The 26,873-nt window shown below is 44.8% G+C and overlaps 1 protein-coding gene across 2 annotated transcripts in view; it reads left to right on the top strand.

The window, feature by feature from the left end:
• CHST11 (carbohydrate sulfotransferase 11) overlaps window positions 1–17,530 on the top strand; it is a 308,317-nt gene extending 290,787 nt beyond the window's left edge. For both annotated transcript variants that reach the window (XM_055235477.2, XM_055235476.2), the window contains exon 3: window positions 12,444–17,530. In XM_055235477.2, coding sequence (XP_055091452.1) covers window positions 12,444–13,298 — 855 coding nt within the window. In that variant the 3' untranslated portion in view covers window positions 13,299–17,530. The remainder of the gene's footprint in view (window positions 1–12,443) is intronic.
• Window positions 17,531–26,873: the final 9,343 nt, after the last annotated feature.

Genomic DNA, 26,873 nt, shown 5'->3' on the forward strand with positions numbered 1-26,873 from the left:
ATCACCCTGGCCAGAACTTCCAATACTATGTTGAATAGGAGTGGTGAGAGAAGGCATCCTTGTCTTGTGCTGGTTTTCAAGGGGAATGCTTCCAGCTTTTGCCCATTTAGTATGATGTTGGCTCTGGGTTTGAATTCTGACTTCTCTTGAGAAATGGAAACATCTTGAAAGACCAGGTCCTCATTCCCTAATGACGGTATCAGTGAGATCTATGTGGCATCAGCCACCTTCAGTGGCCCGGGGACTCTGATTGGGTTCATTCCCATTCAAGGTGCCGAGGCCATTCATTTCCATTTCCTGATGGTTCTGGAGAGCCTTTGAGTTTGTGACTCTAACCCAGGTCACCCAATATAAACCCTGCCTACAAAAGAAGTACTTTAACTACTGGGGTGAAACAACTCTTTCTCATTGCTCAGCAAATCCTGGGCTTTCCTTTCTGCTCATTTTTTTCTGCCTATAAAGCTCCCAAGGTTAAAATGGAGCTCAGAACCATCACTCACCTGTGCCAGTGTCAGCTGAGGCTGGCTGGGGGCTGATCCTGAGGCTAACACCAGACCCTCCATCACCATCACCTAGAGCCTCCTACCTCACCTTCAGGGCTCAAAATGCTTTCCAGCCACTATGCATTTTCCTTCTTCCTTTCACCTTGGAAAGGAAGGCAAAGCTTCTGCAGAGATTCAGTTGTTGTTCCTTGCAGTCAAACAGGTGCTTCCCTAGTGACAAGTTACAATCCAAAGAAACCAATTTCCCTGACAACGTTAATGTCAGTTAACATGAAATCACTTCTTTCCTAAACGCTTTTCGTTTTGTACCAGGTCCAGACCAGATCGTTTCTTTAAAGGCCCAATATTTTTCTCCTTTCTTTTCTAAACCTAAGAGTTTTTGAGCATTATGTAATTCTTAGTGCTTCTCCTAAAATGCACCCAAAGATGTCTGAGACCTGTGACCTTCTAGACCTTTGACCCCTGGCTCTACTGAATGAAAAGTCCCCTATCTTAAACCTGAGGACCAGGAAGAGGAAACTGGCCCAAGATCATATGCCGGTCACCACTCCAGTCCAGGTCTTTGCTTTAGCTTATAGCTTCTGGCATTGGAGCCCCTGAAATAGTGGGGTCCCACCGGGGCAGCCTCAGATTTCCAGGAGCAATTAAATATAACAGATCTCTGGGGTGGGACTCAGGCCTCAGTGTTTGAAGCTCTCCTGTGATCCCAGTAAGCTGCTAGGGTTGAGACCCACGCCTCCGGTGGCTGCCCAGGAGCCGATAACTCCCGGGTGGGTCTCCAGACCTCAGGTGGCTGCACCATGCAGGGTCTCAGACCACAGTCTGCTTGGACTCGAACCCCAGACCCTGTTCCTAGCTCCCTGAGCTTCAGCAAGTTAATTATTCTCCCTATGCCTCAGTTTCCTCATCCACAAGTTGAAAATACTAATGATACCTACCTCATAGAGTGTGAAGATCAACAGTAGCTGGTACATAGTAAGTGCTCAATATACGGCAGCTAGTATAAATATGTGACCCTTTTTTTGCTGTGGATGTGGTGTCTTCAGTGATTCCTCATGACTAGCCCTTTTCATGAGAGTTTAGGAATTCCTCTACCAGAAGGAAATGTCATATAATCAGAGCAAATCAGCTCATTGGGTGCTCCTCCCCCTCCCCCTCCCCCAGTTCTGAAACAGAAAGATGATGGCAGCGCAACTGAGATGCTGAAAGGGGTTTTGCATTCAGATTTTTAAGTGGAGAAACTGAGGCTAGACCCAAGCTAACAGTTGTTAAAGGCAGATTCAGAAAACCCTCAGTCACTTAATACTTCCAAATGTACCTGTTTATCTGGGTCTATTTCCCTGCATGTCCCCTGACTCTGCCCACCCCGAGACAAAGGGGGCGACCTCTCTTCCTCCCATTTGGGTTCTTGTGTCTGAGGGAAATTGCAAACGCTGCAGTAATGTTTTAATTTAAGGGAAACCAGCTCTTCCTTTTAAGATGAAATGTAGTAAAATTTTAAAGACTTTTTCAAACAGTCCCTAAATTTGGTACTTAAACTAATTATGGTTGCCTTTTATAAATGTCCAAATTAAAAATAGACATCTAAACGAGAATGCAGGACACAGCCCAGAGCCTGGAGCCATGTTCACGGTTTCCTAGAATCAGCCCTCCTCTGACCTAATTTATACTTTTGAGAGATCAAAGGGAGATGAAGGGAGTTGGAGGCTGGGGCTGGGGGTGGATCTAGGAGTCCCTCGGCAGCAGATGGTGAACCTGGGTTCTGTGTTTTGTAATTAAGTATAGCTGTGAATTGGTGAAAGACATTAGATTACAGTCATTTCCAAATAGTATAAAGCTGTGGTTCTCAAAGTTTGCTTCCCAGTCCAGCAGCATCAGCATCTCCTGGTGTTATATGGGTTGAACTGTGTCCCTCCCAAATTCATGTGTTGAATTCTCAACACCCAGGACTTCCAAAGGTGACTGTATTTGGAGAAAGGGCTGTTAAATGGGGGATTGAGGAAAAATGAGGACTTTTGAGTGGGGCCCTGATCCAGTCTGACTGGTCCTTATAAGTGGAAGAGACACCTGGAGCGAATGCCCGGTGGGGGCTGGGGAGGGAGCGGGGAGATTAAGAGGAAGAGACAGCTGGGGAGTGGAGTCGGCTTGGGGGAGAGACTTTGGTAGTAGGGGAGTGGAGTAGGCTTTGTGAGAAGGCAGCAAGCAAGGCACATCTACAGGCCAAAGAGAGAAGCCTCAGGGAACACCAGCCCCACCCGGCACCTTAGTCTTTAAGTTCCAGCCTCCAGAACTGTGAAAAAATAAATCTCTGTTGTTGAAGCCACCTGGTCTGTCGTATTTATTATGGCGGCCCAAACACTTCAGGGGCTTGCTAGAAATGCAGGTTCTCAGGCCTGTCTAACCTACTGAGTCAGAAATTCCGGAGGAGAACCCAGCAAGCTGTGTTCTAACAAGCCCTCCAGGTAATAATGTTCATGTAGGCTCAAGTTTGAGAACCACTGGCATGAAGTATGATTAGTACTCAGGGGTAGCCAGCCCAGGAGAGAATGACGCATGGTTGGAGTAGGGACTGGTTGGCTAAATATAAACTTTCTTTTAGTAGGCTCTGCAGCCTCTGGAAGAGTCCCAACGGGTTCCTTAAATGGGATGGTGTATGTGAAAGTGTTCCATACATGCTGAAGCTTTCTGTTGACCTTAGGTGGAAGTGAATCGTGGCATTATTCAGTGAGCTGAAGAAAGCAACCCTCTAAATACCCCAACACAGGCAAACTGAATCGAAGAATCTGCCTCCTGCACTGAATTTTCTGAGTCTTTTGAAATCTTATGCATGTTCCTCTCCAAACAACTGGAATGTTTCTCTTTTCTGATAACTAGAGCAAGATGTAATCATATTTCCCCTTTTGTCTTTGCTGCTAGGAAGCCCACAACCAATTGAGATTGTAAATCCCAGCCCTCATAGAATATTTTTTTTCTATTTTTATTTCATACGGCACATATGTCCTTTGTTATGGTCTCTTCAAAACTTTTTGAGAAAGCAAACAGGAAGAGAGGAGAGAAAGGGAATGTAAGAAGAAAGACATTGCTCTCACAGCTCAGATAATTGTCAGATCAACAAGTCCTTTCTTTGTAAAATCGACCAAACTTGGTTGGAAAAATTGGGCATTCTCTTTTACTGATGAGGGAACAGGTTTTTCTTCATTAATGAGTGAGTCTTCTTTACTCTCTTGTGTTCCTGATGTTCCCATAGCTGTTGGTCCCATCGGTAGTTCCGGAACTATGCTCAGGGAGCATGTTAGTTGCTGAGGGGTTATGACAGTTACAAAAGCTCTTCTGAGACCTCGTGGAGACAGGCTGTCATCAGAAATCTCTCCTGCCCCATTTTGACATGATGGCAAAGAATTCCTCTCTTCCCTCTGGCCTGTCAAGGGCTGTCCTTAATCCACGTTTCATAAACCAAGGTTCAAGAAGTCCACAGATAGAACCCCCAGGGGTCTAGAATTCCATAGAAGAACTTTATTGATTGAGCGTTTTTATTTTGGTGATAATCTTTTGAAAAATGATTATCCATTTCTGGATCATCAGGTCTGCCCCGGATAACCTAGTTCTGCCATATGAAGTCATGGTGCCTGTGTTCATTGATCTTCTTGGTGGTTCCGTGTAGCTCCATTTTTATTGTCTTGGGCTAATTGGAAATGAGCAGAAAAGGAAAATATATACATGATGAGCTTTTACCAAGTAAAGATCAAATGAGATTCCAGCGTGCTGAGTTTCATAGTAACTAGGAATGAGGAAGTGGTAAGGAAACTGAGTCCTCATGCAGCACAGAAGAGGGAAGCTCTACTCCAGACACCCTGACCCACAGCAGTCAGCGAGCATCTGCGTGGCTTCAGGCAGGGCTTTAGTTCCAGTAAAACAACATCGCCCCTCATGTTAATGTTGTGCATTTGAATGTTTATGTTTATTTTGAACTGGTAGTTGTGCACCTGGTTTTATATTTCTGCACTTTTTTTTTGTTTTTTGAGACTGAGCCTCGCTCTGTCACCCAGGCTGGAGTGCAGTGGTGCAATTTCGGCTCACTGCAACCTCTGCCTCCCGGGTTCAAGTGATTTTCCCCTGCCTCAGCCTCCCCAGTAGCTGGGAGTACAGGCATCCGCCACCACGCCCGGCTAATTTTTTTTGTATTTTTAGTAGAGACGGGGTTTCGCCATGTTGGCCAGGCTGGTCTCGAACTCCTGACCTCACGTGATCCACTCGCCTCGGCCTCCCTAAATGTTGGGATTACAGGTGTGAGCCACCGTGCCCGGCTTGTGCACATTTTAGTACCATTTTATTTTTAATAATTTAAATCAACACCAGTCTGAAAATATTTTTATTTTTTGAGATAAGGGGCTTACTCTGTCACTTGAAATTATTTTAAAATTAAAAAATTATAAAAACCAATTAAAATGTATTTTTAAAAACATTAATAATAGAGGCCCAGGTGAATTTCTGTCTTGGATTTGAGAAGCATTCTCTTGACCCCTACCCCAGAGTCTTCCTGAGAGGAAACTGTGTGTGCCTCGTTGTGGCAGGTGCACCATTTGCCCCTTAAACTGCTGCGGAGAAGAAGGAAATAGAGGGGAAAGAAACCTCAAATACCAGGTTTAAAAGCCCCACTGAGTTATTTTCTGCCTCTGCAACTGAATGTAAAATGATATGCTGGTGTCATTTCCATTTTTCCTGCCTTTGTGGTCCTGAATGCAGTATTAACTAGGATGTTACCTCCCTGGGGATTCAGGTGGCCAGAAAATTGTCTCCAACTCAAAAGAGGTTGGGAGGGTGGTAAGGGGGAGATCCCCTTATTTCTCTGCTCGTCTTAGTAACTTACTGCCTTCAAAATTTTCCTTAGCGATTCAAATGGCAGAATTGATGGGCCCCATTTCCTTCCTAAGCCTTTCATTTCCTTTAAACATAGGTTTGGTTTTGTTTAATGGCACTGTTCAATAGCCCAAGAGGCCCATGAATGCTTCTCTTAGGGTGATGAATACCTCAGCTAAGAAGTCATGAATTGCAAAGGTCAGAGTTTTCCTATTCAAAATAAATATTAATTGAATCCAATGACCTAGGGCTGACCTGCAACAAAATTACAGAGCTGCTGAAATTTGTCTTTGAGATTCCTATCCAGGCGTTCTTTTTCAGATTTCTTTTTTCTTCTTTGATAAAAGAATGCCTACGTATTAACTACCTATTTTGTGCCATACCTTGTGCAAATCCTGTACTAGAGTTGATCTTATTTACTGAATGCTGAAATGTACCTCATTTGCTTGTAGTCACCACCCCTGCGGGGTAGGTGGTGCTACCCCCATTTTGTAAATAAAGGAACTGAGACTCAGAAGGTTAAGGCTCTTGCCCAAGACCAAGCCCAGATCTTCTTATTTCAAATCTTATCCTCACTGTACTTTACAAGTGCCCTAATACACTGTCCTTATTCTTCTATATAAAATAGTCTCTTAGATGATGTTATCTTCTCTTTAAACTTATAATTTGTACCAACTTGCTCAAAGTTATCACTTGAATGATTGACCTCCTCTATTAGGTTCATGAGGCCATCATAACAAATTGCCACAAACTGAGTGGCTTAAAACTAAAGAAATGTATTCTCTCACAGTCCTGGAAGGAAGAAGGCTGAAATCAAGCTGTTGGCAGGGCATGCTCTCTCTGAAGGCTCCAGAGGAATGGATCCTTCCTTGCCTCTTCCCAGCTTCTGGTGGTGGCCGGCAGTCCTTGGCATTTCTTGGCTTGGAGACACATCATTGCAGTCTCCGACACTGTCCTCACGTGGCATTCTCCCTGCGTGTCTCTGTGTCTCTGCTTTCTCTTCTTATAAGGACACCACACATTGGGTCAGGGCCCACCCTAATCCAGTATAATCTCATCTTAACTAATTACATCTGCAAAAACCCTATTTCCATATCAAATCACTTTCTGAGGTTCTGGGTGGACATGAATTTGGGAGGGACATTATTTGTCACAGTACAGCTCTATGAAAGAACTTTAAGATATCAACAAACAATTGGGAAATTTATTTATTTATTTATTTTTGAGACAGAGTCTCACTCTGTCGCCCAGGCTGGAGTGCAGTGCCGCGATCGCAGCTCCCTGCAACCTCCGCCTCCTGAGTTCAAGCAATTCTCCTGCCTCAGCCTCCCGAGTAGCTGGGATCATAGGCACCCGCCACCACGCTCAGCTAATTTTTGTATTTTTAGTAGAGATGGGGTTTTGCCAAGTTGGCCAGTGTGGTCTCAAACTCTTGACCTCAAGTAATTAGCCCGCTGCTGCCTCCCAAAGTGCTGGGATTACAGGCCTGAGCCACCGCGCCTGGCCCAGAAATTTCTTTAACTACAGAGGGGTCTTCCTGCTTACAGATCAAGTATCCCTACAGAGATTATTAAGCCATTCATTCATTCACTCAACAAACACTTATGGAGCATCTCCTATGGGGCTGGCACTTTTGCAAGCACCGGGGATACCGCTATGGAAAAACAAAGTTCCTGCTCTGTGGTACCTCTATTTGATAAGGCAGACACTTCATGCCAGAATGGTGTGACAAGCATAGATCTGAGTCACACACTCTGGCTCGAGTCACAGTTCTGTTTCTCTTAGAAGGACTTACCTTGGGCAGTCACTTTGCCTGTCTCAGCCTGTTTCCTCGTTGACAGAAGGCACTGCCGAGACCACCACAGCTTTACAAATGTTAGGAGAAAATCTCCTCAAGGTAATGAACAAGGAGTGCGCCACAAATCGTTTTCCGTATTATCATTCACGTGTTGGTGCATCTGATGGATCCTCAGCTATAAAATGGAGATCCTAATAATCTCCATTATTACTGATTGCATTAAAGAAGTTAGTGGGTGTGAAGCATAAAGAGCATTACCTGGCTCACAACGAGCACTCACCTAGTCAGTGTTAGGTGTCATCATCATCCTGATATATATTGTGCAGGAGGGAAAATTAGGAAATTCTGTAGCTTGCTTTTGATATTTCTTGGCATATGCCTAGTGTCACTTATACTTGGAGAACTAAAAAATAGCATCAGTGGAGATTTGGATTGATGGGGGACCCATGACCACTGGGCATTGAGCCTTTGTGGCAAAATCTCAGCAAGACAAAACAATACCCAGGCACTAAGGAAGAATATTCTGGAAGATTCTTTATGGGACCCAGAAAAGAATGCATGGCCACCAGTTGGCTACCCTGGAAGAAACTGGGCTCTATCCAACATTAAAGGTGGCCAAGACCCTGGCAGTCAGCTAATCTAACTGCCTCTTCCTACAGGCAAGGCAGGGGCAGCCTAGAGAGGGAGGAAAGGAAGAAATAATACTGATTGTGTATCTACTGTGTTCAGGCCATGGAGTACATACCTTATAGTCCTCACACCAGCCTAACAAGGCATGGGAGTGAGGATCTCCTTTGCACAGGCAAGAAAACAAAGGCCAAGAAAAGTCCAGGCCTCATATTTGGGTCATAATAACATGCAAACTGGATCCGTGGTTCAGTAGCCCAGGCCTCTTTGCACATATAGGTCATTGCTCTGCCCTTTATAGTGGGGATACATTTGTTGAGTGGTGGCATTTGGTCTGTGAATAACCAGAGGTCAGTAATCTGCCAGTTATTTCCAATTTGGGAAACTCCAGGCCAACCTGGTTTTACCAAGTGGAAACCGAAAATATATATGGTGCCCTTGCTTCTCTGGAATCCGGCTGAGGGTCTCAGCATCATATCCTGGCTGGGACCCTCAGCTCTCATGTTTTTCAACTCTCCTGTTTCAGTTATTTATTGCTGGGCAACAAATCACCCCAAAACTTAGTGGCTTAACACAGCACTGATATGTCATCTGCCACAGCTCTGTGGGTAGGTAATCGGGCAGGTCTGCTGGTCTCACCTGGGATCATCCACACCACTGTGGTCAGTGGATGGCTGGCAGTTGGTGCTGGTCTGCAGTGCCCCAGTCTTCATCCTCCAGGAGGCTGGACAGGTCTTTCCATAGCATGACTGTCTCAGGGCAGCATTCCAACAGCGTGAAGGCTAGGAACTGCAGGTCTTCCTAATAGGCTTCAGAACGTGTTCATCATTGCTTCTACCTCATTCTACTCATCAGAGCAAGTCACAGCCAGCCCCCATTCAAAGAACTGGAGAAATAGAGTCTCTACTTCTTGATGGGAGGAGTGTCAATGTCAGATTGCAAAGGGGAACACACCTCGGGGGATACTAGCAACTCTTTCTAGATTTCCACTGGTTATTTGTGAGGCTAAAGCAGTGAGAGAATCACCATACTCTTCACACATAGACCTTGCAAAGTGTTAGTACTCTGTCTTGGTTTGCTTCCTCCGTTGAGGATAAAAAGTTTTAGTGGTGATGGCATGTTATAGTTCAGCGTGTTGCTGGGAAGATTAAACATAATGTATTTAAATCACCTGTGAAGGTGCCTCCTACAGAGTAGCTCCTTAGTCATACTGTCTGCTGTTGTCATGGTGACCATCACCATCCTTCATCCTGGGGATCATGAGAGGAGATGGACATTGGAGCTTAATGCAGGATGCAATGGCTTCTCCCTGGTGGCTACCATGATGCCCCTCAGTTCCCCAGCAAACTCATCAGTGGCCCTACTTTAGGCCCATCCCAATGGCCCTGTGCACCTTTTAGTAAAAATTGTGCAGGTTGAGGTTCAAAGTTGGAGCAGCAGGGGCAGATACTTGGGTTGCACTCAAGTCCTAGGCTCTACTGACTTGGCTTTCCAGGTGACTGGAGGATTTCACGGATACAGCTGCATTCTCAGGACTCAAAGTCACCCACAGTCTGGCCTGGAGGAGGCAATGACTCTGGGGCTCTGAGTCCCTGTGAAGCAGGTGGCCACAGGAGTTGAGAAAACCAAGAATGAAGTAGACAGGAGGGTGGTGCTATGAAGCACACTCAGTGTTGTACCCACTGGAGTACCCAGGGTTGTACTCCACCTTCAATGGAGGGAGTGATTATTCCACTTGTGTGGCGGGGGAGTGTGTGGGGCCATGAAGAATTGTCAAGTTTGGGCCAGGCACAGTGGCTCACCCCTGCAGTCCCAGCACTTTGGGAGACTGAGGCTGGCCGATCACCTGAGGTCAGGAGTTCGAGACCAGCCTGGCCAACATAGTGAAACCCCGTCTCTACTAAAAATAGAAAAATTAGCTGGGCACGGTGGTGCGTGCCTGTAATCCCAGCTACTCGGGAGGCTGAGGCAGGAGAATCGCTTGAAATCTGGAGGCAGAGGTTGCAGTGAGCTGAGATCGCAACACTGCATTCCAGCCTGGGCAACAGAGTAAGACTCTGGAAAAAAAAAAAGAAAGAAAAGAAAAGAATTGTCAAGTTTGTACCAGCAGAGATTGAGAGGGGAGAATCCCAGATGGGCCCAGCCTAAGGAATGCTTGAGGCAAAAAGGAAAGAGTGAATCATTGGTTTCTCGGGACCCCCCCTCTGGTTATGAAGGGGTGAGGAGTAGAAATCAGGCTGGAAAAGTGGGTTGGCACTGGGCTATGGAGAACCCCAAAAGACCAGTGTATGAATGGGGGCTTGGTTCCTGGGGCAAGGAGTCTACCAAGACACCACGTCATCTGTAGCTCCAGAGCAACTATTCCATAGCCCTGTGCCCCCAGTTTCTCTGTAACTTTAATCACAATTAATATTATTCCATTTATATAAAAGAAGGACCACACTGAATTTTCATGAGTGGTGGTGGAGGTAAGGCAGGAAGCCGACAATAGGGTGCCACCACTCTGTGAAGGTCTCTGAGTCTCTGGGTGCTGGAGACGCAGGCGGTGGCAGAGCAGGGCAGAGTGCCCTCCTGTTTCCTGTTCTAGGTGGACTGTGAGCACTGGTTTGGACTGGGAGTGAATGGCCTTTGGGAAGAAACTTTTGCTCTTAGTGTGTACGGAATTGGTGGGTTCTTGGTCTCACTGACTTCAAGAATGAAGCCGCGGACCCTCGCGGTGAGTGTTACAGCTCTTAAGGTGGCGTGTCTGAAGTTCTTCGTTCCTTCCGATGTTCAGATGTGTTCGGAGTTTCTTCCTTCTGGTGGGTTCGTGGTCTCGCTGGCTCAGGAGTGAAGCTGCAGACCTTGGCGGTGAGTGTTACAGCTCTTAAGGCAGCGTGTCTGGAGTTGTTCGTTCTTCCTGGTGGGCTCGTGGTCTCGCTGGCTTCAGGAGTGAAGCTGCAGACCTTCGCAGTGAGTGTTACAGCTCATAAAAGCAGTGTGGACCCAAAGAGTGAGCAGTAGCAAGATTTATTGCAAAGAGCGAAAGAACAAAGCTTCCACAGCGTGGAAGGGGACCCGAGCGGGTTGCCGCTGCTGGCTCGGGCAGCCTGCTTTTATTCTCTTATCTGGCCCCACCCACGTCCTGCTGATTGGTAGAGCTGAGTGGTCTGTTCTGACAGGGCGCTGATTGGTGCGTTTACCATCCCTGAGATAGACATAAAAGTTCTCCACGTCCCCATCAGATCAGTTAGATACAAAGTATCGACACAAAGGTTCTCCAAGGCCCCACCAGAGCAGCCAGACACAGTGTCGATTGGTGCATTCACAGACCCTGAGCTAGACACAGGGTGCTGATTGGTGTATTTACAATCCCTGAGCTAGACATAAAGGTTCTCCACATCTCCACCAGACTCAGGAGCCCAGCTGGCTTCACCCAGTGGATCCTGCACCGGGGCTGCAGGTGGAGCTGCCTGCCAGTCCCACGCCGTGCGCTCGCACTCCTCAGCCCTTGGGTGGTCGATGGGACTGGGCGCCGTGGAGCAGGGGGTGGCGCTCGTCGGGGAGGCTCCGGCTGCACAGGAGCCCATGGAGGGGGTGGGAGGCTCAGGCGTGGCGGGCTGCAGGTCCCGAGCCCTGCCCCGCGGGAAGGCAGCTAAGGCCCGGTGAGAAATCGAGCACAGCGCCAGTGGGCTGGCACTGCTGGGGGACCCAGTACACCCTCTGCAGCCGCCTGGCCCGGGTGCTAAGTCCCTCATTGCCCGGGGCCAGCAGGGCCGGCCGGCTGCTCTGAGTGGGGGATGGGGGGGGGCCAAGCCCATGCCCACCCAGAACTCCAGCTGGCCCGCAAGCGCCGCACACAGCCCCGGTTCCTGCTTGCACCTCTCCCTCCACACCTCCCTGCAAGCTGAGGGAGTGGGCTCCGGCCTTGGCCAGCCCAGAAAGGGGCTCCCACCGTGCAGTGGTGGGCTGAAGATCTCCTCAAGTGCCGCCAAAGTGGGAGCCCAGGCAGAGGAGGCACCGAGGGCAAGCGAGGGCTGTGAGGACTGCCAGCATGCTGTCACCTCTCATTAGAATTCAGAGGAACACACACATCTTCCCAAGCATTTCCCTTTGCCCTCTATTGAGGCTGACAGCTCTCTGCCCTGGCACCTCCTAGACTATGAGTGATTTAGGTTATGTCTCTTAGCAGTGCTGAGCAGAGCACTTTATACATCATGAGATCTGGATCCATGTGTTTGTGTGTGTGTGTGTGTGTGTGTGTGTGTGTGTGTGTGTGTGTGTGTGTGTGTTTAGAGACAGGGTCTTGCTCTGTCACCCAAGCTCCAGAGCACAGTGGCACAGTCATACCTCAAGGTAACCTTGAACTCTGGGGCTTAAGTGATTCTCCTGCTTCAGCCTCCTAAGTAGCTGGGATGTCAGGTGTACGCCACCATGCCTACCAGTTTTTAAATGTTTTTAGAGATGGGGTCTCACTATGTTGCTAAGGCTGGTCTTGAACTTGTGGCCTCAAGCTATCCTCCTTCCTCAGCTTCCCAGAGTGCTGGGATTAAAGGCATGAGCCACTGCACCCAGCTTAGATATGTGTTTGAACGGGTGGATTTATGATCTACTTGTAGCCAAGTGGAAATGTTTCAGGCAAGTACTGAGTTCTTATTCCTTTTGTGTCTCCTCTGCAGCTGGAGCTCTCAAACACTGCTGTCCTGCACCAGATGCGGCGGGACCAGGTGACAGACACGTGCCGAGCCAACAGCGCCACAAGCCGTAAGCGGAGGGTGCTGACCCCCAACGACCTGAAGCACTTGGTGGTGGATGAGGACCACGAGCTCATCTACTGCTATGTGCCCAAGGTGGCCTGCACCAACTGGAAGCGGCTCATGATGGTCCTGACCGGGCGGGGGAAGTACAGCGACCCCATGGAGATCCCGGCCAACGAGGCACACGTCTCCGCCAACCTGAAGACCCTGAACCAGTACAGCATCCCAGAAATCAACCACCGCTTGAAAAGCTACATGAAGTTCCTGTTTGTCCGGGAGCCCTTCGAGAGGCTGGTGTCCGCCTACCGCAACAAGTTCACCCAGAAGTATAACATCTCCTTCCACAAGCGGTACGGCACCAAGATCATCAAACGCCAGCGGAAGAACGCCACCCAGGAGGCCCTGCGCAAAGGGGACGATGTCAAATTCGAGGAGTTTGTGGCCTATCTCATCGACCCACACACCCAGCGGGAGGAGCCTTTCAACGAACACTGGCAAACTGTCTACTCACTCTGCCACCCCTGCCACATCCACTATGACCTCGTGGGCAAGTATGAGACACTGGAAGAGGATTCTAATTACGTCCTGCAGCTGGCAGGAGTGGGCAGCTACCTGAAGTTCCCCACCTATGCAAAGTCTACGAGAACTACTGATGAAATGACCACAGAATTCTTCCAGAACATCAGCTCAGAGCACCAAACGCAGCTGTACGAAGTCTACAAACTCGATTTTTTAATGTTCAATTACTCAGTGCCAAGCTACCTGAAATTGGAATAAAGGGGGTGGGGAGAGGGAGAGAATCATGCTTTTTAATTTAAGATTTTTATTTGTCAAAGGAATTATATGGATATTGGGTTATTTTGTAAATTAATATTTCTTTGGGGATGATGCTGCGAGCAGCATAGTGAGAATTATTTAAAATCCTTCATAGGGAAGGACAGCTGTCTTTGCAGGGGAAATAGGATGGGTCGTCCTTGTCTGTAGAAGTGAATACTGCAACACTGTCTCAAAAGTTTCTTGTGTTCTGGTGAATTCCATGAATTGTGCATTCCATAAATTCTAATTAATATTATTTATAGTTATTTAAACATGGTCTCATTATTTCTTTTTGTGGCAGCAAAATTCTAACATCTTTCCAGAAGAAATCTATGTTTCCTGCTTCGCTTGCTACAGCTCATTTGGGGGCATGAATGTTCTCCTTACTAACCTCTCATGGAGTCACGTGATAACAGCCATTGTCATGTGTATGGATGCCACCATTCTTGAATTTATGCTAGAAATAAGTAGGTTGCTATTGCACTTAGAGGCATCTTTGCAAGGGACTCATTCCAAACCAATTCCAATCGACCTGAAAGTCCCTTGCACTAAAGAAATATGATTTTTTTTAACCCAAGGAGAAAGTTGGTTGTAACAGTTTTTCACCAGACTTAGCAATCTGATAGAATAGGCTTTTTTAACAGGAATTTTAAACTGGCAGTGCCAGTTGCGGTGAAGGTGAAGTGGCTATTGCTTTATATTCAACAAATATTTATTGAGCATCTATTATATACTAGGCCCTGAAGATAGAGCGTTGAACAAACCCAATAGTCTTGGCCCTCAAAAAGCTTTACATGACATAGAGCATCCAGCTCAACAATTAGCAAACCCCTGATATTATTCATGGAGTTGACATGAGGTTTGGACTATTCATGAGCAACAGCAGATGGTCCATGACCCCTACAAATTTACATTTTTCTATGGCCCAAATTTGAAAACCTCACATTCGGAGCAGGCCACTTTATCTTCGTGAGTGATCCCAAGCTCATTGCCCAACAGAAAAGATGCTAAAGAAATGTTTCCTATCATGTGCCTGCTCCAACTGCTGGGTAATGTCTGCCTTTAAGCCCCAGAATGGATTCTCCAGGCACAGTGTGGAAGAGTGCAGTGGTTGATTAGCAATGTCTGCCTTGGGCGAGGAAAGGGGAACACTCCTCAAGTGCCTCCTACTATCATCTCCATTTAGCCTAGCACCACATCCCCATGTAGAAGTGTTGTCTTCTACTGCTTGCCACGTACCAGTGTGAAATGCCGAGGTGAGACTCGTACACTCGGGGATTTGCAATGGTTTTTACCCCTCATGAAGGTCAGAGGTGGACTATTTGTACACAGACGCACATGCACACCCTCTCACGTCCTCCAGAGGCTGAAAGACCATCAGAACCTTGGTAACTGCCACGCATGAGTAGCAAGGACAGCCTTCCATGCTCTTAATCCATGCCCCATTTCCTCTGGAAGCCTGGAAACTTTTCATTTCCTGTTCCTTGCTAATTAACATCTAAACATGCTTCTCATTTCCAGCATTGCTGATGCTTCTCGGTTGAAGTTTGAGCCACATCCCTCTTACAGCTAGTGAATGAGTTGGTAGCAGATACTGTATATAATAATAATAATAGTTTAATAATAGGGGAGGGTGGGATGGGGTGTGGATAAGTTTTGCCTTTTGTTTTGTTTTTGATGCAGTATATAGTGAAGGGGTGAGGATATTCTAAACAAACAAATTGAATAATTTATTCACAGAAACTATTAAGATTGTATTGTAAAGCTCACAGCAAGCTCAGTGGGCAGCAGCTGCAACATCTCACCGGGGAAATTATTTTATTTAACGTGAGTGAGATGTGGGCCGGAGAAGGTAGCTGAAGCTATTTATAAAACGTGTACCTTCTTCCGAGCTCTCTCGCCTTTGTGAAGGGCACAGCAACTATACCCTTGATAGATGGAGATTTATGCATTGTGTTTTACTAGGTAGAGTGACAGACCTTGGCTGTCCCTGGAATTGAGAATCTGGACCTTATTTCCGGGCAGAGAACACTGTCCTCAGAAATGGGACTTCTGATAATGAAACAGGTTGTCCAACATTTTCTAATACATACTCTACAGAACACAGGTTCCAGGAGGCATCACGTTGGTGTGATGCAAACTAAGGGTTTTGTGGTCAAATATCCTTAAGAAACAAAGTTAAGTCAGTTTCCTTTCTGGCAGGACCTTTCAGCCTTCAATGTGTGCTGTGCATGGTGAATCCCCAAAAATAATCCTTGAGTCTGTAGCATTTCCTGAACTTACATGACCAGGATACTCTATTTTGCAGATCACCCCACAGAGCTAAGGTTCCACCGAGTATACTTTGCTTAGGTTGATTTCACATATCTAAGGTCTTCAAGGATAAAAACTGCCACACCAACACCCTTCCATAAAAAAAAAAAAATACAAAATAGCACCACAGTCTCCATCTGGTTTATAGCAACAGAGGTACTTTTTTAATGAATTAAGCTTTTACTTAAGTGCAGTGGTTCTAATCCTGGATACTGCCATGGACTACGATTCCATCCCTCCCAGAGGCAGTGGAGGAAGTCTTGGGTGGTGTGGACAGAAGGAAGAGAGGAGAGGGCGAGGGGGGTATAGGGCCCAGGGTGGCTGCCTACTCCTCAAGCTCAAAAGGATGCTCAGTGGGAACGAATGATCTCTTGATGAGTGCTTCTTCAGTTTCCTAGTTTGGAATCGTTCACTGTGTGTTTTTTGGGGGGGTTTCAATAGAAATTCATGTTGCTTTGCATTTCTGTGTCCATCTTTGATCAGTTGTGCAAGCCTGCTCACTGTTATGTGAAGATGGCCTTCTTTCATCCGGCTTCTCTCTCTTAAGTGAGAAAGATTGTCCTTCAGGGGACATGACATCAATAGGCTTCTGGAATGAGGGACTCTTTCTCCCCATGTTTTGCTTTGTGTTCACATTTTCTTTTCTAACGGCATTGAAACTTAAAAAAAAATGGATTCAACTGTTTTTGCAGAATGTAGAAAGTATTCTCTGTCCTTGGTTAAAGAAATCCACTGGTAAAGTATGCCTGGAAAATGAAAGTTTGTGTTTTTTAAAGAGGAATATTTGGAACTGCTTTCCATGCATGCTCAGCTGGAGAAAAGTACAGGCAGGCGTCCCATCTCCCAGCCACTTCTCAAAGGTGCTGCTGTGTTTTAAAGACCAGGTACAGCCAGGGCAGTATTTGCAAGGACATTCCTGCTTGCTTTATCCCTTTGGTTGGAAAGCTCTAGATGATTCCCGCAGCTCCTCCAGACCCCGCCTCCCTGCCCTCCCCAGCTGGTCTGGGAAGAGGTGGTCTGCTGACCTGTGGTATCTCAGAGGGGACGTTCCTCCTCCTCCCTGTGCACCAGGTGAGCTGCACCCTCCTGCCTGTTCAGGATGTGGATGCCACAGGAGAGCAGCAGGCAGTGGAAACTTCAGTTGCACTGGTTCTCCTGGTGGCAAAGGCATGAAGCACAGGGGTCTAATCCAGGCCACTAGAAAGTTCCAGAGCAAAGTGTGCGGGTCCCACAAACGCTTGGCTGGTGGGGTCTGGATCAGTGCTGAGATAGAGTTGGCAGAAGAAGCAGAGGCACTCTGCTTGGTTTCCTAGCCAGTCCTCCCCTACACACACACACACACACACACACACACACGCACGCACACAATCTCAGCTGCCCCATTCTGTGCAATCCCAGTGACCAAATCCCTTCCTTGCCCATCTCTATGTCAGCAGGACTGACCACATCACTCTCCCGAGTTCCCACCACCAGCATTTCCTCCAACCTTTTTCCATCACAACCAGTTAGAACCCTACAGGCAACAAGGCCTTCTAGAATCCGCTTGACCCTTGGCTGATAACAGGCAAATTTCAGTCTGCTACACTTTATTAGGTCCAGAAGGAGCTGCCCATACTACTTTCTTATGAACATGCTCAGTATGGCAAATGGACATGTAATGTCACATCTTTGTGGAGTGTGATTTTCTTTTTTTACATATTTGTATGCAGTAGAGGGCCTGTTGTAGAAAACGCTCCCTGTATCTTGCTGTACTGTTAAAGAAAGCTGAATTCCACATTGCCAACAAAAGCGTGAAAATGTTCATGAACCTTCCTCCAGGAAAAGCCATTCAAGCCTGATTATTTTTCTAAGTAACTTCAATTAAATTGAAGAAAAAAGAAGCTGCTTTCTGTGTATGGTTTGTTCATGGGTCATTAACAAAAGACTGTTGGGGTGGGGTGGGCCGTGGACCTTAGCATGCCCTGCTCATGTGTATCAAAGGATGGAGATGCAGGCTCCATTGGCAGACTCAGCCCTGGTAAAAACCACCATAGATCCAAATTCTTTCTGTTCATCGGGTGAATGGAAGCTTTTCTTCCTTCCACTTTTTCTATAAACTCTTTGTAGAGTAATGCATTAGAAGGTCCACTGTGATCACACAGTTCCACCACTCATGTGAAAAGGCCACGAAGGCTGTCAGTAATTGGCTGTGGTGGCAGAGCCAGTATTCAAGCCCAGGTTGACGTGCCTTCAGAACTCCATGTTTTTGGCACTGAATGACATGCCTCTCTAAATGGCCATCCATGGTGCCACTGCTAGGAAGTTGCAAGCCTGCACTTCAAGTCCCAGTTTTTCAATTCCAAATCCAATCCTGTTCTGATTCCCCACATAGCTTCTTTCGGCTCTATGGATGAGCATCTTTTAGCTTCTTTTTTTTTGTTTTTTTTTTTTTTTGGAAACGGAGTCTCAGTCTGTCACCAGGCGGGAGTGCAGTGGCAAGATCTTGGCTCACTGCAACCTCCACTCCCGGGTTCAAGCGATTCTCCTCCCTCAGCCCCAGAGTAGCTGGGACTACAGGCATGCGCCACCACACCCAGCTAATTTTTGTATTTTTAGTAAAGATGGGGTTTCACCATGTTGGCCAGGGTGGTCTCGATCTCTTGACCTTGTGATCCAGCACCCCCGGCCTCCCAAAGTGCTGGGATTACAGGCATGAGCCACTGTGCCCGGCCACATCTTTTAGCTTTATTGGCAAAAATGATTTCTGTATATTTTTCCAAAGAAGAAATTATACTCAATGTTGTTTCTGTATTTCATTGTATTCTAATTTAATTTTCTTTTAAGAGACAAGGTCTCACTCTGTCACCCAGGCTGGAGTGCAGTGGCACGATCGTAACTCACTGCAGCCTTGACCTTGGTGCAAGCGATCTCCTGGCACAGCCTCCAAAATACCCAAGGATTATAAGCATGTGCCACCATGCCCGGCTAACCAATTTCTTTAAACATAACATCTAAACATTTTTAACATTACAATATTGGGTGAGAAAATAGATCCCGTTTTCAGCCATGCTAGATATGGTTTCTAATCACCAGCTGGCTTTCCCCACTGGTAGCTGGTGCCCACCCATGGGCATGATATCCAAAAAGACCAGGAACCATTGGCTAAGAATACATTTGGCCAGGAATACATTGCTAGTGTCATCACTGTCCTTGCTATGGTCCCATCTGGTTGGGAAATGCCCAGACCACAGAGCTTAGTCATCTTAGATTCACAGAAAACATACATCCTTTTTCATCAGTGAATGGATGTGACTTTGCCATAGCCTGTCTCTGTCTCATTTGGAACACTGTAAATGTCAGTGGGAAGCAAAGCTAGAAGAGGTCATCTCTAGCCTGTTTGCTCCCCTTGGAGTGACACTGACATGCTTTCTTGCCAGCTAATCGGGAGGTGTTTCTGATGGTGCCCCAGGTGCCCTCTGTCTGACCTGCAGAAGCTGCAGAACCTAAGGAGCCTGTGGCCCAGAACATTGCCTGGGCCAGGTCAGGGTAAGGTAATTATTGATCCCCCAAGTGGATAAAAATAGGATGAGGCAGAATCATTAGTGTAAGACATAAAGTACTCTTTCTCGGGAAGAGCTCCCTTTTCTCAAGTTATGTCTTTCCTACATTTTTGGTATTCGAATACCTTTTCTTTTTTTGTTTCGTTTTTTTGTTTGTTTGGGGTTTTTTTGTTGTTTTTTTTTTAACGGAGTCCCACTCTGTCGTCTGGCTGGAGTGCAGTGGCATGATCTTGGCTCACTGCAACCTCCACCTCCCAGGTTCAAGCGATCCTCCTGCCTCAGCCTCCCGAGTAGCTGGGACTACAGGCACCTGCCACCATGACCAGCTAATTTTTGTATTTTTAGTAGAGACAGGGTTTCACCATGTTGGCCAGGATGGTCTCAATCTCTTGACCTTGTGATTCGCTTGCCTCGGTGTCCCAAAGTGCTGGGATTACAGGTGTGAGCCACCACACCCAGCCTCTTTTACGATAATAGATGTTGATACTAGGACATAAAATATTGGTAACTTAGGGTCAGCCTCCAATGTCATTTTAAACATTTTCTGAAGAAGTCATGATATCCAAAAAGACCAGGAACCATTGGTCAAGAATACATCTGAGGCACGAAGCTATGGGAGAGAAACCTCAGGGCTTGGTGGACAGAACTCTGCAGAAATCCCTTCTGAAGCACAGTCCTGAGTGCCCCACAGCTGGACCCCACAATGTGGCCAGTGGCTATGGCCTCCGGATTCTGGGGTGACTTACAAGAAGCTGAGCACTGGGCTAGCTACATTCACTGTAGATAAAGTTTATCAGACATCTTGGGTCTGGGATGATGAATATGTCTGGTGTAATACGAAAAAGGAACATTCTAGCAAGGCTGATATGAGAAAAACAACCACCTTTTCCCTATTTCACAATCTTCACCTAGCACCTGCCTCTTCCCCAAATTGTAAGAACACACAGGTGGAGAAAACAGCCAGAGGATGTGAGTGGAGGCAGCCTGCTGGTTCTAAATGCGTTGCTGGCTGAGAACCGTTCCCAAACAAACTCCCTTAGTCACTTCCTCTTTGAAATAGGGAAAACAGTAATATCTGGATTGTGCCACGATTGAAAACCCTTTCCTAGCTACAGTTCATCCACCAAGGAGCTGTCTGCAACCTACAGGTAATTACCTCCTATGCGGGGAGGGGACTTCTATTTCCTCATCTGTGGAACAAAAGAATTGAGCTATGTCTGTGGTTTTCAATGCGGTTTTTAAAAATGAGCCTCTTAAAAATTTTTGCATTCTGAACACTCATATGTAAAACGGATGAGACAGAGAGGCTGTGATTGAATGGTTCGAGGCCCAGCTCTGCCTTTTTCTCATAAAGTCCCTGTAAACCGTCATGGGCCGTAGGTTCTAAGGAAAACAGTTTGAGAAGCGGTAAGTTACGTGACCTCTGAGCCTTTCCTGCTTTGACTTCTCTAATGATCTACCTGAATCCTCCTCTGTGGCTTCTGCTGCTTTATGCCTAAGAGATTGACCAGTTAGATGGTAACACGCAGGTAAAAACTGCTTTGAGAAGGGAGTTAAGGGGATGGCGTTAGACGGAGATTAAGATGGAAGAATAGAAATTATAAAAAAAAAAAAAAGAAAAACGTAAAAGCTGATGCAGGAAAGAAATAACTCATAGCTAGATTCAAGATGGGAAGCGAAATTTACACTCCTCTTTCCAAACGCTCTACCATGGAAACACAGGCTCCACCTTTCTACAAAACCCTATTAATTTGAAATACAAGAGACTGGAATGAAAAACAGTCTCTGTATTAATCTGCTTTTTATTTTTCCATGGTTTTGTTTTTTTTGTTTTGTTTTGTTTTTTGTTTTGTTTTGTTTGAGACGGAGTCTCTGTCACCCAGGCTGGAGTGCAGTGGCGTGATCTCGGCTCACTGCAAGCTCCACCTCTCAGGTTCCCGCCATTCTCCTGCCTCAGCCTCCCGAGTAGCTGGGACTACAGGTGCCCACCACCACGCCCGGCTAATTTTTTTTTTTTTTTTTTTTTTTTTTCATATTTTTAGTACAGACGGGGTTTCACCATGTTAGCCAGGATGGTCTCGATCTCCTGACCTCGTGATCCTCCCGCCTCGGCCTCCCACAGTGCTGGGATTACAGGCATGAGCCACCACGCCCGGCTCCATGTTTGTTTTTAAAAATAATAGAGCATCTCGTTATGGGAGAAGAGTAAGGGCTTTAGATATCACGTTGGTTTGGACAAGCCAGCAGCAGCTAGAGAAGGAGATTATTTTGTGGCTAGGACCAGCCTTGGGCTTTATCTGATAGATCAAGCCAGAAACAACTTTGTGCCTGGAACCAAACTGGCAAAAGGATGGAGAAAAAAAATGCCTAAAGAAGAGATGAAGGAAGAAGGGACTCTGACTATAGAAATGAAACCTTTATGCTGAGCTTTGCACAATGAACACAAACTCAACTGTGGGTGGCTTAGAAATGTTTGCTTTTAATGTGCCCTTTTCCAAATTCTATATTTTCATAGGGAAAGCTGACCATAAAGGTAGCTAACTTTTATTAACTATTAGTTTATTATATGCCACACAGTGTGTTACATGCTTTCAATTTAATCCTCACAACCAACAAGGTAGATACTGGGACCCTTTTTACAGACTGATAGGGTTTGGCTGTGTCCCCACCCAAATCTCATCTTGAATTGTAGCTCCCATAATTCCCACATGTTGTGGGAGGGACCTGGTGGGAGATCACTGAATCATGGGGGCAGTTTCCCACATACCGTTCTCATGTTAGTGAATAAGTCTCACGAGATCTGATGGTTTTTAAGAAGTTTCCCCTTTCACATGGCTCTCATTCTCTCTTGCCTGCCACCATGTAAGACGTCCCTTTGCTCTTCCTTCATTTTCTGCCATGATTGTGAGGCCTCCAGCTTGGACTTCCAATAAAAGCCAATGAATGGCAAAGTGAAATTCAAATTGAGGTCTCAGAGGGAGCTGTGAGACTGCTGAATGGAAAGAACAAGCCATAAGTATTCTGATGCTCTAACAGAACAAGCTAGCCTGAGGTTCCAACATAGCCCCAAATCCAGTTCCAAGGGCAGCCATTCAGGGTAAAGGTTGTGTTCAAGCAGCTGCACACACAGCAACACTGCCATGCAGTGCACTTGGGCAAGCAGCAGTGGGACTGGAGTCATTTAGCCCAAACGAAGGACATTTCCAAACAGTACAGAAAGGCCAGACAAAAACAGGGTAAGAGAAACAGACTCCATGGCAGGTGGGAGTGTCTTAGGGCACCTTCGGATGTCTCTTCTACAGAGTTCCCTCTGCATGGTGGCACCCTGCAGACAGCCCTAGGCCTTACTCTGTGAGCTGAGAGCTCTGAGCTGCCCCAACTTCCCCTCCTTCATCTCACCCCCAGGAACCTGCAGCTGTCAAGAGATACATTCATTCCTTCATCCATGCAAACATATATTAAGCATCTGCCTATGTCAGCCCCTGTGCAAGATGCCAAGAATATGGGAATTCTTAAGATTCATAAGTGGACAACATAGAAATGTTAACGGGTAGTTATGGGATAGTTGACACATGTATGAAGACAAAACACCACATTCCCCTTGGGAAAGAAGTGATGCAAGTCAGTAGCTAGAGGGATGGAGAAAAGTTGAGGGTTTGGAACAGTGGCTCCCAACCAGGAATGGTTTTGCCTTCCAATGGATAGATCCCCACAACAAAAACTTGCTGAGTTCACAATGTCAATAATGCTGAGGTTGGAAAGCCCGACATTGGAGAAATAATAATTTGGGGTAGAATCTATGGCTTTTAGTAACTGAATGGAAATGTAGGTGAGGAAGAGGGAAATAAGAAGGGAAGGAGGATTGCCACAAATCGAGTTTGGGCAACTGTAGCTGGATAGTGGTGCCATTATTGGAGGTCAGTTAATTAGGAGCAGAAACAGGTTTTGGGGAAGGCTGTCAGTTAACTATGAGACACGCTGAATTAAGGTTCAGGTAAAACGTCCAGGGGAAGTTGAAGTGGTTCTAGAGCCTTACTACTCAAAGTGTGTTTGTAGACCAGCAACATGGAAATTACTTGGGAGCTTGCTAGAAACCCAGTGTTTCAGGCCCCACACCAGCCTTCCCGCATTTTAGGAATCTCCCCAGGTGATTCATATGCTTCACATTTGAGAAGCCCCTGTCTAAGCACAAGAGAGAGCCTGAGGAGAAGCTGTGGCTTTGGGAGATGGGGTCATGTTTCATTACTGTTTACTCTTCCAGCAACCCTGAGATGTGTATGATCAGGTCTACTGTGTCTGGTTGTGCAGGCTGTGCACTGCACAAAGGTAGGCCCAAGACGGGGTTGACATTTGTCATTTACTCTGAAGGACTGGATGCCTTTTTCTTACCCCACTTGCCAAGTTATGGGCCCAAAAGCTGCACCCACCCAGAAAATGAATTGTCAAATTTGCACAAAAGCTCTGTGACTTAGCAGTGGCCCTAGATATAATGGTTTCACTTCCCTTTATCTGCAGTTCTGAAATCCACAAAATTCTGAAAACGAAATGTTTTTTCATAGATTTGCAGCAAGCTCACTTGGCAGAGAAACCTGACCTTAGCTAGCATGAGACTAATTATAGTCTTTATTTATCCCACTTACTGTGAATATTCATTCATTTTCCTGCAGAAATATTCATGTGTTTTATTATGGGAGTTCAGCCCCATATTCTACTGGGTTATTAAGAAATACATGATATTTGCACAGTATTGGGGGGGAATTATTAATTCTAAAACACATCTGATCCAAGGGTTTCAGATAAGAATTGTGAATTTGTACTACCCCAATTTTACAAATGAATCAACTGAGGCTCAGAGAGATTAAGTCACTGCAAAACTAGTATATGAGAGAGCTAGGGTTCGTTCAGACCCCATGCTCCTTTGGCATGACACTTGCTCCAAGAGGATTATTAATGAGCTAGACACTGCTCAGTTAACAGTCCAGGCCTTTTTTTTTTTTTTTTTTTTTTTACAAGCCATGTGGATTTTCAGACAGAAACACAGGTAAGGGGCACAAGAAGCATAAAATAAAATAATCTCCTTTTTCTGTGGGTCTGCCATAGCAGAATGCCAACTCTGACACCTGAGCTGTATTTTTCCAAACAAGCCTCTGCGTGTTCTGACAGCATTCAGCCCAAAGCCAGGCACCCCTGTGCTGGAAGCATCCATCAACTTCAGCCTCACTGGCAGACATAGAGAATCCCAGCTATATTATAAAAGAATGAAAGCAGGCAAATTCTCTTGTTAGATCTGTGATTGAGATGAGGCGAACTACAGCAAAACAGCAGGATGATCTTCTGTTGTGCTATTCTTATTCACCAGAGACACAAGTCTCCATCAGCAGCAGCAGGATCCAAATGCCAATTCCTTCTTTAAAAGATATTTGCGTGCTTTGGAGAACAATGCCTGTCATTGCTTCAGAACCAAGAGTTGCTCCCATTTCCCGGCTCCATCAAGAAAGAATAGGCTTTATTCTTCTTCCAGAAATAAACCTAGAGCTATAAATTATTAGCCAGATGACTATGTACCTTCCTCTTTGAGATGTTGCAAACTCTAAAATTATATTCATGTGATATACCCATGTCTGTATTCTTCCCTTTTGAGCTTACATCTTGGGGTGTTGCCATGAGGTGAATGTTGGAAATTTGGTATCTTGGCACCAAAATCAAGGATTATTCATTATTCATTTAAATGAATTTAAGCTTTCCTTAAAATATTTATATGTTTAAAAAAATCCTTTATTTAAATATATTCCACTGAATATTGAACTCAGTCATTTTTGTGATTCATTTCTGATTCTTTCCATTGTTTATACGTGAATTACATATTTATATGTATGTATCACTTTAGATTATTCTATATACACATTCCTATATATTCTTTGGAGAAATGTTTATTCAAATCATAAGTCCTTTATCAGAAATGTGTTTTACAAATATTTTCTCTCAGTCTGTGGTTTGCCCTTTTCATTTTCTTAATGTCTTTCAAAGAGCAAACATTTTAAATTTTGATGAAGTCCAATTTATCAATTTTTATTTTACAGCTGGGTTTTTTATGTCCTGTGTAAGAAATCTTTACCCAACCTAAAGTCTCCAGGATTTTATTCAATGTTTTCTTTTAGAAGTGTCATAATTTTTGCTTTTACATTTACTTTTATGACCATTTAGTTAGTATCGTATATATGGAGTAAGGGTCATAGTTCAGACCTTATAAATATCCAGTTGTTCCATTACCATTTGTTGAAAGAGCTGTACTATTTTTACATTGGTGCCTTTGTCAAAAATCAAGTGATCACATATATGCGAGCTGCTTTCTGGATTCTCTCTGCTGTTCTATCGATCTATATGCCTGCTCCTATGCCAATATCACACTGTCTTAATTATTATAGCTTTATAGGAGGCCTTGAAGTCAGGTATTATAATTCCCCAAGTATGCTTTTATGTTTTTCTTTATTGCACTGGCTATGACTTCCAATACCAGGTTTAATAAAAGTGGTTAAGAGGAAAGCTTCAGTTTTTTACTATGAAGTATGATTCTAGCTGTAGGTTTTTTGTAGATGCCCTTTATCAGATTAAAGTGGTCAATTTGCTAATATTTTATTTAAATTTTTTCACCTATGTTCCTAGAAAATATCACCCTATATTTTTCTTGTGATGCTTTTGTCTGGTTTTGATGGGAGGGTAATGCCGGCCTCATAATACAACTTGGGAAATATTCCTTCCTCTTCTATTTTCTGGAGGAATTTGTGTAGAAATTGTATTGTTTTTTTCCTCAGATATCTGGTAGAACTCACTTGCAAAGCTATCTGCTCCTGGAATTTTCACTGTGGGAAGATTTTTAATTAAAAATTAATTTCATTTAATAGATAATAAATAATAGATAAATAAAATTATCTATTAATTTTAAGTAAGTTACTTAAGTAATCTAATTTTTCTTGAATGAGTTTTGGTAAAATATATTTTAAGGAATATGTCTGTTTCATCTAAGTTGCTGAATTTATTGGCATAATGTTGTTTATAATTTTCTCTTATTAACATTTAATGCCTGTTGGATAAGTAATTATATTCCGTTTTTCATTCCTGATATTGGTAGTTGATGTCTTCTCTCTTTTTTTCATTGTTTGGCTGGAAATTTATCAGTTTTATTGATTCTTTCTAAGAACAATCTTTTGGTTTTGTTGATTTTCTCTGCCTTTTTTGGTTTGTTTTCAGTTTCATTGATTTGTGCTCCCATTCTTATTATTTACTTCCTTCTGTTTGCCTTGTGAATAATTTGTTCTTCTTTTTCTAGTTTATGCCAGAGCTTTAGATTATTAATTTGAATCCTTTCTTCTTTACTAATATAAGCACGTAAGGCTAAAATTGTCCTTCTAAGTACTACTTTAGTTGCATCCCATAAATTTTGGCAAATTGTGTTTCCATTTGTATTCAGTTTAAAGTATTTTCTAGTTTTCTTTATAGTTATTTATTTAATTCATAGATTATTAAGTGTGCTGGGAATTTTTTTGATATCTTCGTTTTATTTCTACTTAAATTCCATTGTCGTCAGACAATATATTTTGTATGATTTTTGTCCTTTTAACTTCATAGAGACTTGTTTCAAGGCCCAGAATAGGGTCTATCTTGGTATATGTTTCCTGTGGATTTT

Source organism: Symphalangus syndactylus, chromosome 13 (assembly GCF_028878055.3).
Source record: "Symphalangus syndactylus isolate Jambi chromosome 13, NHGRI_mSymSyn1-v2.1_pri, whole genome shotgun sequence".
Lineage (NCBI taxonomy): Eukaryota > Metazoa > Chordata > Mammalia > Primates > Hylobatidae > Symphalangus > Symphalangus syndactylus.